The sequence below is a fragment of the Anomalospiza imberbis genome, unplaced genomic scaffold (assembly GCF_031753505.1).
Source record: "Anomalospiza imberbis isolate Cuckoo-Finch-1a 21T00152 unplaced genomic scaffold, ASM3175350v1 scaffold_83, whole genome shotgun sequence".
NCBI lineage: Eukaryota > Metazoa > Chordata > Aves > Passeriformes > Viduidae > Anomalospiza > Anomalospiza imberbis.
In genome coordinates, this window is record NW_027100447.1 from 198,190 (window position 1) to 214,860 (window position 16,671).

The following is a 16,671-nucleotide window of genomic DNA, read 5'->3' on the forward strand; positions in this document are numbered from 1 at the left end:
TGTCCCCAGCAGCAGCAGCCCCACCTGGTACAGCTTCTCCAGGGGCTTCTTCTCCTTCCCTGGGGTGAGCCCAGGCTGTCTGGGTTCTGCCCAGGGCCCCAGCTGTCAGGGAACCAGGACAAGCAAAACCAGCTCAGATGGTGGCCAGCAGTGCTGGGCAGAGCAGCTCAGCTCCAGCACAAGGGCTGCGTGTTCCCATCTGATGCCCCCTGGGCAGTGACACAGGCAGGACAAAACCAGTCTGGTTGGCTTTGCCACTGATTGCCAGGACATGTGTGGAGCTGTTACCTGCCAGGCCCCTGGATCCAACTGTGCATGTGGAGCTCTCCCATCTTCTAGGGCAGAAGACCACCCTGCACCCATGGATCACGGAAAAGCTCTTCTAAGGATGGCCTGTCCAAGGGCTGCATGGACAAACACCTCTTAATGAGATCCTGGCACTCTGGGGAAACAAACCAGAAATCACCAGTCAGTTGGAGAAGTTGCCCCCCTGTTCCCATGCCCAGGCCATGCTGGGTGTGCCCAGAGCTGGGCCTAAACTTCCCCATGGATTCTGTGTTTGGAGGAGAGCAGGAGAGCAGGACATGTGCCACCTCCTCAGCAGCTGCCAGAGCAGGATGCTCATGAGCTGCTACTGTGTCCCAGCACTGGTATTGCCCCCGTGGCCAGAGATGAGGACCCACCTTGAGAGAGCCATCGTGGGAACAAGATCCGCCCCCAGATGATCTCCTGGCCCCTCCTGAATGGGTGCTTCCCCATGACCAGGTGGTACAGCAGGAGGCCCAGGGACCAGATCGTCGCTGCCTCGCCGTGGTAGCATTGGTGGTGGATCCACTCTGGTGGGCTGTAGGACAGGGTTCCTGTGGAACACAGACAGAGTTCATCAGGGGGACGCTGCTGCTCCCAGAGCCTGACCCCAGCACCCCATGGCATGTGGGGGCTGCCCCAGTGGCACACAGGGTGACTGCTGCCCTCTCACCAGCACCTGGGACTTGTGTACAGACTTGGGGCTGGAAAAGAAGCCACTGGTGTTGGAAGAGGGCAGCAGAAATCCTGGGAAGGCCCAACCATGACACACAAAAGCAAAACTCATCCAGTGGTGGAGAAAGCCCGCTCTACTCCCCGCCTGCACGGCCCCCCAAAAATGTTAACCAGTCAAGGCAAACAATGGGAGCAGAGCAGTCCAAGCCCTTCTCGCCTGCACACCAAACGATCCAGGGCACAGGGTCAGACGCCCCTCTCTGCTACCCCCACTGGGGTTTTTGTCAGGCTGGCTGCCTCAGCTCCAGCCTTAGCCCAGGCCACAGTGGGTGCTGAAGGCTGTCGGCAGGGCTGGAGCTGGTCCCCCTCCCACCCCCACCCAAATCAGCTTGGCTCCAGCATTAATCCCATCCTGGCTGCAATAGGGGGAGCCCTGGGGCTGCACCCCAGCTGGGCCATGAGATGCCCAGGAGCATCCCCAGGCAGAGCTCACCTGCAAACTGGGTGTAGGCTGTGTCTTGGAGGAAGGCGCCACAGCCAAAGTCAATCAGTTTCAGCTGCCCGGTGGCCAGGTCGAGCAGGATGTTCTCAGGCTTGATGTCCCTGTGCAGGACCCCGCAGCTGGTGCAGTGCCGCACGGCCTCCAGCACCTGGCGGAACAGCCCCCGCGCCTCCTCCTCCGGCAGGAACCTCCGCTCCGCCAGGAAACCCGACAGCTCCTGGCACCGCTCCGGACGCTCCAGCACCAGCACGACGCTGTCAGGGAGCTCAAGCCACTCCAGGAGCTGAATGACACCAGTGCAGCCAGAGGACACCTTGTCCAGCAGCACGACCTCCAGGGGTGCGCTGGTGCCGTCGGGCTGCGGGAGGAGCGCGATGCCGTCAGTGGGGCTGAGGCCGTGCCAGGGCTGGGGAACCCCTCAGCCAGCCCGGGATGCTCTGCATGCCCCGCTCAGCCCATGCCCGCTCTCCCTGCAGGGCTCCCGGCGGCTCCCACCCTGCCGGGCCTCGGCTCCTCGCCACCCGGCACGGCCCGGCTTCTGCTGCTGGCCCCGCTCACTCACCAGCTCGCCCCAGTGCCGGACGCGGTTCCGTGGCACCCTTTTGATGGCCACCTGCGAGCAAGGGAGAGCAGTGGGTTGAGCGCACCACCCGCCCCGCCGAGCCCCATCCTCCTCCTCCTCCGCCCCCTCCACCTCCTCCTCCTCCTCCTGCTAATCCTCCTCCTCCTCCGCCCCCTTCTCCTGCGCCTGCCGCCGGCCCCGCCGCTCACCGGGGCGCCGTCCGAGAGCCGCGTGGCCGCGAAGACGCTGCCGAAGCCGCCGCTGCCCAGCAGCGAACCCAGCCGGTACCGCTCCTGCAGGGCCTCCTCCTGCGCCTTCCCTGCGGGCGGGACGGGGCTGTCAGCGCTCGGCCCGGGGCCAGGAGCGGCCCCCGAGCGCTCCCCGAGCGCCCCGGGCCGGCCCTCCCCAGGCGTTCTGTCCCTGGAACGGGACAGCGGCGGCTCGGGGCCGACGGCCGCGCTGCCGAGCGGCGGAGCTCGGGCCGGGGAAGCCGCAGCGGGGGCGGCGGGAGCGGCCGCGCCGCGTGTGTCCTCCGCGGGGCCCGGGAGGAGCCGGGGCCGGGGCCGGGACTGGAGCCCACGTCGGGGCCGGGGCCGGGCTCGGGCCAGGCGGAGCCAGAGGGCGGCGGTGCCGCCCGAGCTCCAGGCACTGATGCCCGCCCAGCAGCGCCACCGCCAGCACGACCAGAGCTGGGCGGAGACGAGACCCCGGCGGGACGGCCGGGGACGGGGACGGGGACGGGGCCGGGGCCGGGAACCGGGACGGGGCCGGGGACGGGGCCGGGGCCGTGGACGGGGACGGGGCCGGGAACCGGGGCGGGGACGGGGACGGGGACGGGGACGGGGCCGGGCCGGGGCCGGGAACCGGGACGGGGACGGGGCCGGGGCCGGGAACCGGGACGGGGACGGGGCCGGGGCCGGGGCCGGGGCCGGGGACGGGGACGGGGACGGGAACCGGGGCGGGGACGGGGCCGCCCCGCCCGGGGCCGGGGGCGGGCTGGGGACATGGCCCGGCAAGGGGAGAGGGGGACTGGGAGAGGAGGGGACACCGGGAAAGGGAGAGCGGGAGAGGGTGCGGGACAGCGGGCGAGGGAGTCCTCAAAGTGACTGGTTTTGCTGCTTTCGCTGCTGCTTTCGCTGCTGCTGCTGCTGCTGCGACTGCCGCCGCCGCTGCTGCCCTTGCAACTGAAGCTCTGGGGCCGTTTGTCCCCGTGTCCGTTTTTCCGTTGCCCGCTCCCCCCCGCGCCCAGCCCCCCGCTCCCCGGGGGCAGCCCCTGAGCCTGTCCAAACACGGGAACTTTGCCCTGGTCAGCCCAGACCCAGAGTCTGGACTCCTGCACAGGGGAACAGGAATCCCCTTGAGCGCTGCTGTGCATTGTCCCCGCTGAGGATCAAACCCTATCGGGGCACATTCCCTGAATGCAGAATTTGTACCTGACCCAGGCACTGCATTTACATCTCCAGCAGTGATTAAAAAAAAATAAAAAACAACACAAAAAAAACCCCAAAAAAACAAACGGGGAAGGCAAACTGTGTGTAGCTCATGGTATTTTAGAGTGTCTAAAATTCGCCAAGTCATGGATCTTAGAGATGAGATCTATTTGGATTAAGGGGATGGAGCAGTAGTGCAAGATGGAAAAGAGGAGCATAAAAATAAACAGAGAAAAACATCTTCAGTTGTTTCTTTCCATTTTCATTTCATTTCTTAAAAGCTGTTTCAGTTTTCCCAGAATCTTCTCCACACTCCTGTTTGCTATTTCCAGGAACCTTTCCTGGAGAACGAGGTGTAGCTTCTGTCACAAGATGTGGCACCAACTGCAGCTTCTCTAGGCTTTCCACACCTTGTGTGCAGCTCAACTCTTGCAGCACAGCAGGACAAATGTTTGAAGAACTTGACAGCTTGTTCTTTCTTTTCCTTGTGGGCTGGGCAGTTGTGCCATTGGTAAGGTTTTCATTGTTACTGTTCTGCCCTAAGAAACCATGACGGGCTACCAGGAATTGTCAGGAAATGCAAGCCTGACTGAATGCAGAGAAAGAATCTGCAGAGCCTGCAGCCAGAAATGGAGAGCTGTGTGGTAATCATTGCAACATCCCCATGGGCATCTTGAAAGTGATCTAGAAGATGAAAATGCTCTGACAGAGGGCGTTTGTTTCTGAGTTCAGTGTAGAGGATTCCACATCTAGTGCATTGGTTCATAAATCAAGAGTTCAATCAGTTCATGGAAAGCACCAGAACAAGCTGGACCTCTCAGCCTTAAACACTTCAGTTGTTCAGGGACCCAAAAATGTTCCATAGAAAGAGCATTAGAAGGAGAGGAAAGAGACAGAGAGACAGAAGCTCCACAGAAAGATACACATGTGGCTCCCAGCTTCTGGGGTTCCAGTGTGGGTGAGACACAAGCCCCAGGAGAAGGCAGAGTCCATAGCAGGGGCTGACCTTGTGCTCCTTGGTTTTAAGCCCCTGGGCCTTCGTGGGCCTCCCCCCAGCTGGGACTTGTGATTGCTCGGGCGTTCAGAGCCGGGTTAGCGCTGTCCCAGCTGTGGGACTGATTGACAGCTCAACCCAAGGTGTCTCGGGACACTGATCTCATCCAGCCTCTGACAGTGACCATGGTGACACTGGGGAACCTCATGGAACCGTGGGTCAGTGTGACAATGCAGGTCCAAGGACACCATGGTGATATCCAGGTTTGCTCAGCACCAGAGACACCTTTGCCTTGTTTGTCCCCAGCTGTCATCACTGCCTCCAGTGTTCTGCTCTAACTGGAACCCGGGGACACTTTCACATGAGTTGTGTCCCTCAGTGGGACCCATTAAAAGTTAAAGAAAGTCTGGACTTTGAATCTGACTTTGAGTTCTTGAGAAGTTCTTTGAGCACACTCTGAGGTCTGGGTCCGATGCAAAGAGCACCAAAGCCCCAGAGGGTCATTAACGTCCTGGTGCTGTGTCTGTGCTGCTGAGCTGGGCCAGGCTCCTGGCCCAGAGGCAGCTCCTGGCAAGGGCAGCGCTGCAGAGAGACAGCTGTGGCCAGGAGCAGCTCCTGTGCACAGCCCAGCAGGGCTGGGGCACTGCCAGGGAATCGCAGGGACACGAGCAGGGCGCAGACAGAGCTCACAGGGGCTCAGCACTGGCAGGGGCTGTGGGGTGTCCCAGAGGGGGCTGTGTCACAGCAGCACCTCTGTGGCTGTGTCACGGAGGCACAGAGCAGCTGTGATGCCAGAGAGGGGCTGTGTGACAGCACAGCGTGGGTTGTGTGAGGTCACAGACTGGGCTATGACATCACAGAGCGTGTTGTGTGAGGTCATCAAGCAGCTATGGCATGATAGAGGGGACAGTGTGACATCAGAGAGCAGGCTGTGACATCATGGCATGGCTGTATGACATCAAAGAGCGGGCAGTGAGGTCAAAGTGTGTGCTGTGACATTACAGAGTGGCAGTATGACATCACAGGGAGGGTTTTGTGACATCACTGAGGGGCTTGTGACATCACACAGCAGGGTGTGACATCATAGTGTGAGGCCATAGGGCAGACTCTGCCGTCATGTAGAGAGTGGCTCTGGGACATCAGAGTGTGGGTTGTGACATCACCGAGTTGGCTGTGTGACATCATAGAGCAGGCTATGACATCATGGAACAGACTGTGATGTCACAGGATGACTTTGTGACGTCATAGTACAGGGTGAATTTCTGACATCACAGAATCTTCTGTAACAGCACAGCTTTGTGACATCACAGAGTGACATCGCAGAGTTGGGCCTATGACATCACAAGGGAGCTATGTGGCATCCAAGGGTGGGTTGTGACAGCACAGGGGCTGTGTGACATCACAGGGGCTGTGTGAGGTCACTGGGGAGGTGACTCTGCCCCAGCCCCCCCTCCCAGTTCCCCCAGAGAAGTCCAACGCTGCTCGTGCACAGCGGGGTCCCCTGCCCCCCCGGGTCCCCCCGCCCCCGGCGCCGCAGCCTCCCCCAGAGGATGTTCCACGAGATCGACCCCCGAGCCTGACACAGGGCCATGGGGGGCGGGACAGGGGACAGGGACCCCCCGGCAGCGTCCCCGTGTCCCCCAGGGCCAGAGCCTGGCCCAGGGCTCCTTCACCTTGTTGCCAATGAGGGTGCTTGAGAGCGCTGAAAAAATCCCCAGCAAGGGAGCAGCAAAAACCAGATTTAATATTGAGCAACAGCACCACAAAGTTCCTTGGCAAGAGTCACTCTGCTCCTGACTGGACACTTCAGGCACAAAAAAGGAAACAAAGCAACAACAAAACCAAACAGAATCCAGGCAATTAAATCAGAAATAAACCGAGAACTGGGGCTTTCATTCCTATGGAAAAGAACTGTCCTTCTTCCTGCAGGTGCCCATGGCCACAGCTGGGATTTCACCCCCCACACTGCCTGTTGTGACAGACTGGAGGAGATTGTGGGCTGGAAACATTTTGTGTGTGGGGGAGGAAGGGGCAGGTCCAGCCTTGCCCTGCCCTGGAACCCCATGCCACACAGCCCCTGTGATGTCATACAACCGCCTGTGATGTCACACAGCCCCTCTGATGTCACGCAGCCCCTGTGATGTCGCACAGCTGCCCTGTAATGTCACACAGCCCACTCGGAGATGTAACAGGCCACCTGTGATTTCATACAGGTGCCCTGTGATGTCACAGCCTGCTCTTTGAGGTCCCAGTGTGCTCTGTGATGTCACAACATCTGCCCTGTGATGTCACAGCCCAGGCTGTGATGTCACAGCCACCCTGTGATGTCACAGCCAGCTCTATGATGTCACAGCTACCTTTGTGATGTTATGCAGCCTCGCTGTGATGTCACAGCCTGCTCTGTGATTTCACAGTCAGCTCTGTGATGTCACAACCCACTCTCTATGGTCTCAGCCTTCTCTGTGGCATCACACCGCTGCTCTGTGATGTCACAGAGCCCTTTTCTATGATGGCAGAGTCTTCTCTGTGGCCTCACAGCCCATTCTGTGATGTCACACAGCCAGCCTGTAATGTCACAGCCAACTTTGTGACATCACAACCTCCTCTGTGATGTCACAGCCTGCTCTGTGATGTCACAGCCTGCTCTGTGATGGCAGAACTCACTTAACATGTCACACAGCACCTCTGTGGTCACACAGACCCACTGTGTGATGTCACAACACCTTCAGTGATGGAACACAGCCACTCTATAATGTCACAGCACACTCTTTGACCTCACAGCTTGCTCTGCTCTGTGATGTCATACAGGCATGCTCTGATGTCACAGCCTGCTCTGTGATGTCGCATAATAAACCAGAGATGTCACAGCCAACTATATGATGCCACAACCTGGTCTGTGATGTCACACAATGACAGAATCACAGAATTGCTGGGTTGGAAGAGACCTTTAAGGTCATCAAGTCCAACCCATGCCCTAACACCACCTCAGCTAAACCATGGCACCGAGTGCCACATCCAGTCTTTTTTTAAACACATCCCATGATGGTGACTCCACCACCTCCCTGGACAGACAAGTCCAGTAATTTATCACCCTTTCCATAAAAAAAACTTTTTTCCTAATCTCTGACCTAAATTTCCCTTGGTGCAGCTTAAGACTGTGTCCTCTTGTTCAGTCAGTTGCTGTGAGGAGAAAGAGACCGACCCCCACCCGACTGCAACCACCTTTCAGAGAGTGTAGAGAGTGATAAGGTCACCTCTGAGTCTTCTCCAAGCTAAACAACCCCAGCTCCCTCAGTCATTCCTCACAGGACTTGTGTTCCAGACCCCTCACCAGCCTTGTTGTCCTTCTTTGGACACGCTCCAGCCCCTCCATGTCCTTCCCAGACTGGGGAGCCCAGAACTGGACACGGCACTCGAGGCAGAGTGCCAGTACAGGGGAGGAATGCCAAGCACACCAGTGCCAAGCACAGGGGAAGAATGACCTCTCTGCTCCTGCTGGCCACACCATTCCTGATCCAGGCCAGGAGCCATTGGCCTTCTTGGCCACCAGGGCACACTGCTGGCTCGTGTTCAGCCTGCTGTCGACCAGTGGCCCCAGGTCCCTTTCTGCCTGGGCACTGTCCAGCCACGCCGACCCCAGCCTAGAGCAGTGCAGGGGGTTATTGTGGCCAAAATGCAGGACTGGGCACTTGGATTTATTAAACGTCATCCTATTGGATTCTACCCATCCATCCAACTGTTCCAGGTGTCCCTGCAGAGCCCTCCTGCTTTCCAACAGATGGACACGTGCTCCCAGCTTAGTGTCATCTGCAGATTTACCAATGAAAGCCTCAATGCCCTCATCCATGTGGTCAATAAAAATATTGAACAGAGCTGGCCCAGCACAGAGCCCTGAGGGACGGCACTGGTGACTGTCCCCAGCTGGATGCAGCACCGCTCACCACCACTCTCTGGGCCGGCCATCCAGCCAGTTCTGAACCCAGCACAGAGTGCTCCTGTCCCAGCCGTGGGCTGCAGCTTTTCCAGGAGTGTGCTGTGGGGGACAGTGCCAAAGGCCTTGCTGGAGTCCAAACAGACACATCCACAGCCTGTCCTGCATCCACCAGGAGGGTCACCTGGTCATGAAAGGAGACCAGGTTGGTCAAACACGACCTAGCCCTCCTAAACTCCTGCTGGCTGGGTCTGACACCCTGGCCATCTGTCACGATCTGCTTGTGCGGGGTGTCGTGATGGTTCTTTTCACCAATCCCAAAAGTGCAAAACGGCAAACAGCAAGAGACTATCAGTTAATCACAACAAATGCACCTTTATTAAGGGCCAAAACAGTAAATGCGATAGTGGGAATCTGAAAGGAGATAAAAGGATAGAGAGAGAGAGAGAGAGAGAAAAGAGGGGGATGGGAATAGCTACCAACACAGGCGAGATCCTCACAGTTATAGTCCACAGAGGAAAGAGGGGGGAACATGCTGGACAGTGAGAGTCTATTGTGATTGCTGTGGGGGAACAGGTGAGTCCACTGAAACCACCAAGGCAGGACAAACACAATGAAGAATAAGTCCGTTGGAATTACTGAAGAAGAACAGGTCGTGTCATTAGTGGTTTCCCCTCTCCCTGTGGGAGGGGTCTCAGTCTCAGTCCTTGGGAGGAGGGTTTTCCATCTCCGTCCGTCTGTCACAGTGGTCACGGGGCAGATGAGAGGTCTTCCGTGAGAGATGATTAGGGTCACCCTAAAAGTTCATTCAGATTCAGGAGGAGAGTGGGCAAATATGCAGTAGGCCGTTCCTTGGTGGGTTCATGCCAAGTCCTTGCCAATTCCTTGCCAACTCCTTGCCAGGCCTTGTTCAGAACAGCTAACGTAACGGTACAGCAACTGCACCTGCACTGCCGCTCTCTCCAAGCCGGTACTGTAATGGGGGAAGGGGTTTCTGCTTGTGGCAACCGGTAGGCAAATGTGGGGGCTTCAGACGGCCTCTTACACCTTCCCCGAGCTGTCTGCAGAGCAATCCACATCAGCCCAGGCCGGGCTGGTCAGTGGCCGGTCAGTTCCATTGACTGGACGCGGCTCTGGACGCTTCCCTTGGAGCGACTCCAGGGAGGGAACGCTGGGGCTGTCACCCTGGGGTGCCACAGACAAGGGAACGCTGGGGCTGTCACCCTGGGGTGTCACAGACAGGGGAAAGCTGGGGCTGTCACCGCTGGGGTGTCACAGACAGGGGAGCGCTGGGGCTGTCACTTCTGGGTGTCACAGACAGGGAAACACTGGGGCTGCCACGCTCCTGCCCTGTCCCCAGCAGCTCTGCCAGCGCCTCGAAGGGACACAAAGGCTGATCCAAAGGGTGAGAATTGCAGAAGGGGCTGAGCTGGGAGGGACCCATTGGGATCATCAAGTCCAGCCCCCAGCCCTGCACAGACGCCCCAACAATCGCAGCCCGTGAAGCCCCGGGAGCGGGGTCCAACGGCTCCTGGAACTCCAACAGCCTCTGGGCTATGCCCATTCCTTGTGGAGCCTGGGCAGTGCCTGAGCCCCCTCTGGGGGAAGAAGCTTTTGCTGATCTCCAGCCCAGCCCTGCCCTGGCCCAGCTCCAGCCGTTCCCTTGGGTCTTGTCCCTGCTCACCTGGGCAGAGATCAGAGCTTGCCCACAGAAGCTGTGGCTGCCCCTGGATCCCTGGCAGTGTCCAAGGCCAGGTTGGACAGGGCTTGGAGCAGCCTGGGACAGTGGAAGGGGGCATGGAAGGAGATGAACTTGAAGGTCTTTTCCAAGCCAAGCCCTTCTGTGATTCTGTGATTTTGGGGGAGATGCTGAAGCTCTGGCTCGGCTTTATCTCACCCAGAGTCTGGACCCAGCAGCAGCCATGGGTGGGATCATCTCCTCCTCCCTCTCCCTGTGGCTGGAACTCACCCAATGGCAGCAACTGAATAATGTCCCTCACGGGGCAGTGAGTGCCAGAAAGGAGCGTTGCTCCTCGGGGAAACACAATGTCCTTGGACTTCAGCAGAGCGTTGAAATGGGCCCCCTCGAGCACCTCAGCCCCACTGAAATCTCCTCTTAGTGGACTCAGCCCCAGAGATCTCCCAGTGCAGCTGCAGAGGAGTCGCTGTCAGGAGGAGGGACAATTATCAAAAGCTGATGTAGATCAAAACAAGCTCTGGCACCATTCCACATTTTTGTTTGCCACTGGGAAATAAATACAGATGTCCCCATGCCACAATCTCAGTCCCCCCAGGGTTCCTGGGTTTGGTTTTATCCCCTGGTATGGAGACACGGGAGCTCTCCCAGCTGGACAGGGTGTCAGGAATCCCTTCCTGAGCTTGACACCCTTGGAGAGGGTGGACAAGGAGGTTCCTTGCTGAGGGAGACTGTGCGGGTTTTGGAAACAGGCCAGACCTAGAGAAGGCTCCTTCTACAGCTCCTCAGCACCTGGTAATCCCATGTCTTTATTTGTGTGACTGTCTTGTCAGGGCAGGGAGAGGAAGAGAGGAGCCTCCTTGGGGCAGGGAGAGGAGGCAGAGACACCAAAAGCAGGAGTCCCAAAGGGATCTGGGCAGCTCATGATCCAATGGCTGCAGTAGGTGTGCCATTCCTAAATCCAGTTTGGGAGAGTCACGGCCGTGTTACTGTGTAAGCTCTGAGGTATCTGCTGGTGGGAGATGCTCAGGTTCATCCTGTTTGCATCCCCAGTTCCTGCTGAGCCGGTTTTAAACAGCGCCAGGGGATGCTCCTGGCACTGACCCTGGCATGGCTCAGGGTGCTCCCAGGTGCCTCAGGCTGCTGTGACACCGCTGCACACAGGAGGCAAGAGTGGCAGGGGCTGTGCTGAAAGTCAGCTCCATGTGCTGCTGCTGCGGCTGGGTGTCATTTGTCCAGCCCTGCCCCAGAGTCAGGGATCAGATCCAGGCCCTGCTGCTGCTCCCTCGGGATCAGCCCCACTTTGGGTGCTGCTGTCAGGACCAGCAGAAGCGGTGGCTGGAGCAGCGGGTGCTGACAGTGCCCCAAGCCCCGGGGCCGGAGGAGTCCCTGGGCTGGGGCTGGGAGGGAGCTGCTCCAGCCCGGAGTGCACTGCTGAGTGCTGTGCTCTGGGGCTGGGGCTCCCCGCACAGGGGACTGGACTGGTGTGCCACAGGAGACAGAGAAGCTGCAGCTTCAGCCTTACTGAGGTGGGTGCGTGGGCTGGGAAGAGTGGGGAGGCTCAAGGGGATTCACAGAGCTCATCCTGCTGCAAGGACGAGGAAAAGGGAGTGGGAACTCAGCAGTGAGGACAGCTGAGGGCTGGAAAGCAGCTCTGAATGACACTAAAATCCCACTGGACCTCTGAGACATTGCTGCTCCTCATCCAGTGACAGGATGAGTCCCCAAGCCTGGGGCTCGGCCTTCCTCATGGTGAGGGGCACCAAGGAAGGCAACAGTGTGATGGAGACTGCCATGGGCTGGGAACTCACTGGGGGACAAGAGGGAGCAGTTGGGAAGTAAAAGGCAGGTGGGGGAGAGAACAGTTCAGAGAAGGGCTGAGCTACAGCTTGAGCAAGTTGCAAAATATCATTTGGGGTCATCCCAGATTGATTTCATTTCAGAAGCTTTTGAACAAGTTTAGTTTTTGGGTGGTGTCATGTTTGCCCTTGGAGGTGTACACTCTGCAAACTTGAGCTGTGATGCTGAAATGCTCAAGCAGGTCTGTGCTGCAGGTCACCCCATTTCTTCTTTGGCTGATTGCGGCCCGGTGCTGAGCTCCAGCAGAGCCCTGGCAGAGCCCAGAGCAGCCTCAGCACCCGCAGAGCCTGGCTGCAAGGAGAGAAACCAGAAAGCGCCCGTCAGCTGAAGGCTCCTGTCCCCTTGTCCCAGCCGCCCGCAGTGCCCAGGCCATGCTGGCCGTGCCCAGAGCTGTGCCCAGAGCTGCCCATCCCTGCTGCCTTTGGGTGCAGAGCAGGAGGGCAGGACATGTGCCCAGCCTGCAGCCGGTCACGGCACATCCAGCCCTCAGCAGCTGCCCAGAGCAGGATGCTCCTGTGCTCGCTGCCATCTCCCCAAAGCTCTGATCCCACCATGCCAAGCAGACAGGACCCACCTCACGCCATCCCTCGCTGGAAGAAAAGCTGGTCCCAAACGATGTCCTCATCCTTCTCCCAGGGCACGGCCCATCCACGCCACAGCTGCTCCCAAGCACTTCCCCATCCAGACTGGACCCCACCTGGAACGCTTCCTCTAGAAAAACACACAACAAATTATTGAAAATAGATTACAGACAAAAAGGGGAACAAGAAAAAAGGTCAAAAATCTTATCTCTGTCAGGGGCTAAGGAAGGCCCAACCCCTGCAGGCCAGGGAAAAACCCACCCACAGGTGAGGGAAGCCCAGGTTTTCTCCCTTCCCCGCTTCACTGCCCTCCAAAATAACGGTGATCCCAAAGCAAACAGGGGCAGTGGAGCAGCCCAAGCCCTTCCTTGCCTGCAAAGCAAAGCAGCCCCTGCACAGGTTCTGGAGTCCCACCTCTGCTCCCACCATGGGGGTTTCTTTGTGTCGGGCTGGCTGCCCCAGCCCCAGCCCCAGCCCGGGGCACGGTGGGTGCTGGGGCTGTTGGCAGGGCCAGGAGCCCACTCCCATTTCATCAGCACCCCAGCCCATCCCCCCAGCCCTGCCAAAAGCAGCCTGGCAGCCGACTGAAGGATCAGCTGCATCCGCCCCAGCAATGGGGGAACCTTTGGTTCCCGGCCAGGCTGTGCAATGCCCAAATCTGGGAGCATCCCCCTGCGTGTGGACTCACCTGCAAATTCCCTGTGGAGCCTGGCTTTGGAGAAGGTGTCAGAATCAAAGTCCATCATCCTCAGCTGCCGGTGACCAGGTGGAGGAAGAGGTTGTCATCCTTGATGTCGTCCTCACTGTCCCCAGCAGCAACAGCCCCACCTGGTACAGCTTCTCCAGGGGCTTCTTCTCCTTCCCTGGGGTGAGCCCAGGCTGTCTGGGTTCTGCCCAGGGCCCCAGCTGTCAGGGAACCAGGACAAGCAAAACCAGTTCGGATGGTGGCCAGCAGTGCTGGGCAGAGCAGCTCAGCTCCAGCACAAGGGCTGCGTGTTCCCATCTGATGACCCCTGGGCAGTGACACAGGCAGGACAAAATGTCTGCGTTCCTTTGCTTCTGATTGCCAAGGCATGTGCGGAGCTGTAACTTACCAGGGCCTTGCATCAAAGTGTGCCTGTGGCTCTCTCCCTTCTTCTAGGGCAGATCAATATCCTGCAGCCAGGGATCACGGAACAGCTCTTCTAATGAGGGCCTGTCCGAGTGCAGCATGGATAAACACCTCCTGATCAGATCTTGGCACTCTGGACAGAGAAACCAGAAACCACCGGTCAGTTGGAGAAGGCTCCTGTTGGCTTTGCCCCACTATTCCCGTGCCCAGGCCATGCTGGATGTGCTCAGAGCTGGGCGTAAACTTCCCCATCAATTCCCTGTTTTGGAGGAGAGCAGGAGAGCAGGACATGTGCCACCTCCTCAGCAGCTGCCAGAGAGGGATGCTCACGAGCTGCTGCTGTCTCCCAGCACTGGTATTGCCCCCGTGGCCAGAGATGAGGATCCACCTTGAGAGAGCCGTCCTGGCAGCGAGAGCTCATGGTCACAGCTGATGTTCCAGCCCCTCCTGAAAGGGTGCTCCCCGCAGACCATCTGGTGCAGCAGGATGCCCAGGGACCAGATGGTAGCTGGCTTGCCGTAGTACCAGCCAAACTGGGTCCATTCCGGGGGGCTGTATGACCGTGTTCCTATGGAATACAGATGGAGTTCATCAGGGGGACGCTGCTGCTCCCTGAGCCTGGCTCCAGCATCCCTGGGTGTGTGGGGGCCGCCCCAGTGGCACACGGGGTGACCGCTGCCCTCTCGCCAGCACCTGGGACTTGTGTACAGGTGTACAGACTCGGGGATGGAAAAGAAGCCACTGGGGTTGGAAGAGAGCAGTGGAAGCCCTGGCAAGGCCCGACCATGAGGAGGAAAATCCCACTCAGTGCTTGGGAAAACCATGCCCTCATCCTCCCTGCCTGCACTGCCCCAAAAACCATTATGAAGCCAAAAGAAACCAGGTGAGTGGAGCAGTCCAAGCCCTTTCTCACCTGCACCCCAAACCGGCTGGGACACAGGTTCTGGCCACCCCTCTCTGCTACCCCACCCAGGGGTGTTTTTGTTGGGCTGGCTGCCCAGCCCTAGCCTCAGTCCTGCCCAGAGTGGTGGGCAAAGGCTGCCAGCAGGGCTGGAAGCTGGCTCCCCACCCAGCCCTGCTCAAAAGCAGCTCAGCTGAAATCTCAGTGCCATGAAGGGCAGCAAAAGGGAGAATCCCCGCTGCCACACCCAGCTTGGGCTGTGAGGTGTTGGGCCATGAGATGACGGGATTGAGAGCACACCCCTGTGTGGGCTCACCTGCAAAGCGAGTGTAGGCTGTGTCCTGCAGGTAGGTGCCACAGCCAAAGTCAATCAATTTGGCCTGCCCGGTGGCCAGGTCAACCAGGATGTTCTTGGGCTTGATGTCCCTGTGCAGGACCCCGCAGCTGGTGCAGTGCCGCACGGCCTCCAGCACCTGGCGGAACAGATCCCGCGCCAACTCCTCGGACAGGACCACCCGTTCCCGAATGAAATGGTGCAGGTCCTGAGAGTGCTCTGGGCGTTCCAGCACCATCACGATGTCGTTGGGGAGCTCAAGCCATTCCAGCAGCTGGACGACACTGGGAAAGCCAGTGGAGACCTTGTCCAGCAGCACGACCTCCAGGGGTGCGCTGGTGCCGTCGGGCTGCGGGAGGAGCGCGATGCCATCAGTGGGGCTGATGCCGGGCCGGGGGTCGGGAACCCCTCACCCAGCCCGGGATGCTCTGCGCCCTGCGCTGGCCCTACGCCCGCTCTCCCTCGAGGTGTCCTGGTGGCTTCCACCCTGCCGGGCCTCGGCTCATCCCTGCCCAGCTTCTGCCGCTGGCCCCGCTCACTCACCAGCTCGCCCCAGTGCCGGACGCGGTTCCGTGGCACCCTTTTGATGGCCACCTGCGAGCAAGGGAGAGCAGCGAGTTGAGCTCGCCCGCCTGCCCTGCGCAGCCCCATCCCCCTCCTCCTCCTCCACCTCCTCCTCCTCCTCCTCCACCTCCGCCCCCTCCTCCTGCGCCCGCCGCCGGCCCCGCCGCTCACCGGGGCGCCGTCCGAGAGCCGCGTGGCTGCGAAGACGCTGCCGAAGCCGCCGCTGCCCAGCAGCGAACCCAGCCGGTACCGCTCCTGCAGGGCCTCCTCCTGCGCCTTCCCTGCGGGCGGGACGCGGCTGTCAGCGCTCGGCCCGGGGCCAGGAGCGGCCCCCGAGCGCTCCCCGAGCGCCCCGGGCCGGCCCTCCCCAGGCGTTCTGTCCCTGGAACGGGACAGCGGCGGCTCGGGGCCGACGGCCGCGGTGCCGAGCGGCGGAGCTCGGGCCGGGGAAGCCGCAGCGGGGGCGGCGGGAGCGGCCGCGCCGCGTGTGTCCTCCGCGGGGCCCGGGAGGAGCCGGGGCCGGGGCCGGGACTGGAGCCCACGTCGGGGCCGGGGCCGGGCTCGGGCCAGGCGGAGCCAGAGGGCGGCGGTGCCGCCCGAGCTCCAGGCACTGATGCCCGCCCAGCAGCGCCACCGCCAGCACGACCAGAGCCGGGCGGAGGCGAGACCCCGGCGGGACGGCCGGGGACGGGGACGGGGCCGGGAACCGGGACGGGGACAGGGCCGGGGCCGGGGCCGGGGACGGGGACGGGAACCGGGGCGGGGACGGGGACGGGGCCGGGGACGGGGACGGGGACGGGGACGGGAACCGGGGCGGGGACGGGGACGGGGCCGGGGCCGGGAACCGGGACGGGGACGGGGACGGGGCCGGGAACCGGGGCGGGGCCGGGGCCGGGTCCGGGGCCGGGGACGGGGCCGGGAACCGGGGCGGGGACGGGGCCGCCCCGCCCGGGGCCGGGGGCGGGCTGGGGACATGGCCCGGCAAGGGGAGAGGGGGACTGGGAGAGGAGGGGACACCGGGAAAGGGAGAGCGGGAGAGGGTGCGGGACAGCGGGCGAGGGAGTCCTCAAAGTGACTGGTTTTGCTGCTTTCGCTGCTGCTTTCGCTGCTGCTGCTGCTGCTGCTGCGACTGCCGCCGCCGCTGCTGCCGCTGCAACTGAAGCTCCGGGGCCGTTTGTCCCCGTGTCCGTTTTTCCGTTGCCTGCTCGCCCCCGCGCCCAGCCC

The 16,671-nt window shown here is 60.5% G+C and overlaps 1 protein-coding gene across 1 annotated transcript in view; it reads right to left on the reverse strand.

The window, feature by feature from the left end:
- Positions 1-15,751, reverse strand: part of LOC137467873 (serine/threonine-protein kinase pim-1-like) — a gene marked incomplete at its 3' end in the record, with an annotated part of 28,779 nt that extends 13,028 nt beyond the window's left edge. Inside the window, exons 1-4 of the mRNA XM_068179290.1 lie at positions 15,619-15,751; positions 15,427-15,477; positions 14,866-15,232; positions 14,002-14,216 (exon numbers count right to left, since the gene is read on the reverse strand). Coding sequence (XP_068035391.1) covers positions 14,002-14,216; positions 14,866-15,121 — 471 coding nt within the window. The remainder of the gene's footprint in view (positions 1-14,001; positions 14,217-14,865; positions 15,233-15,426; positions 15,478-15,618) is intronic.
- Between the last annotated feature and the right edge of the window lie 920 nt (positions 15,752-16,671).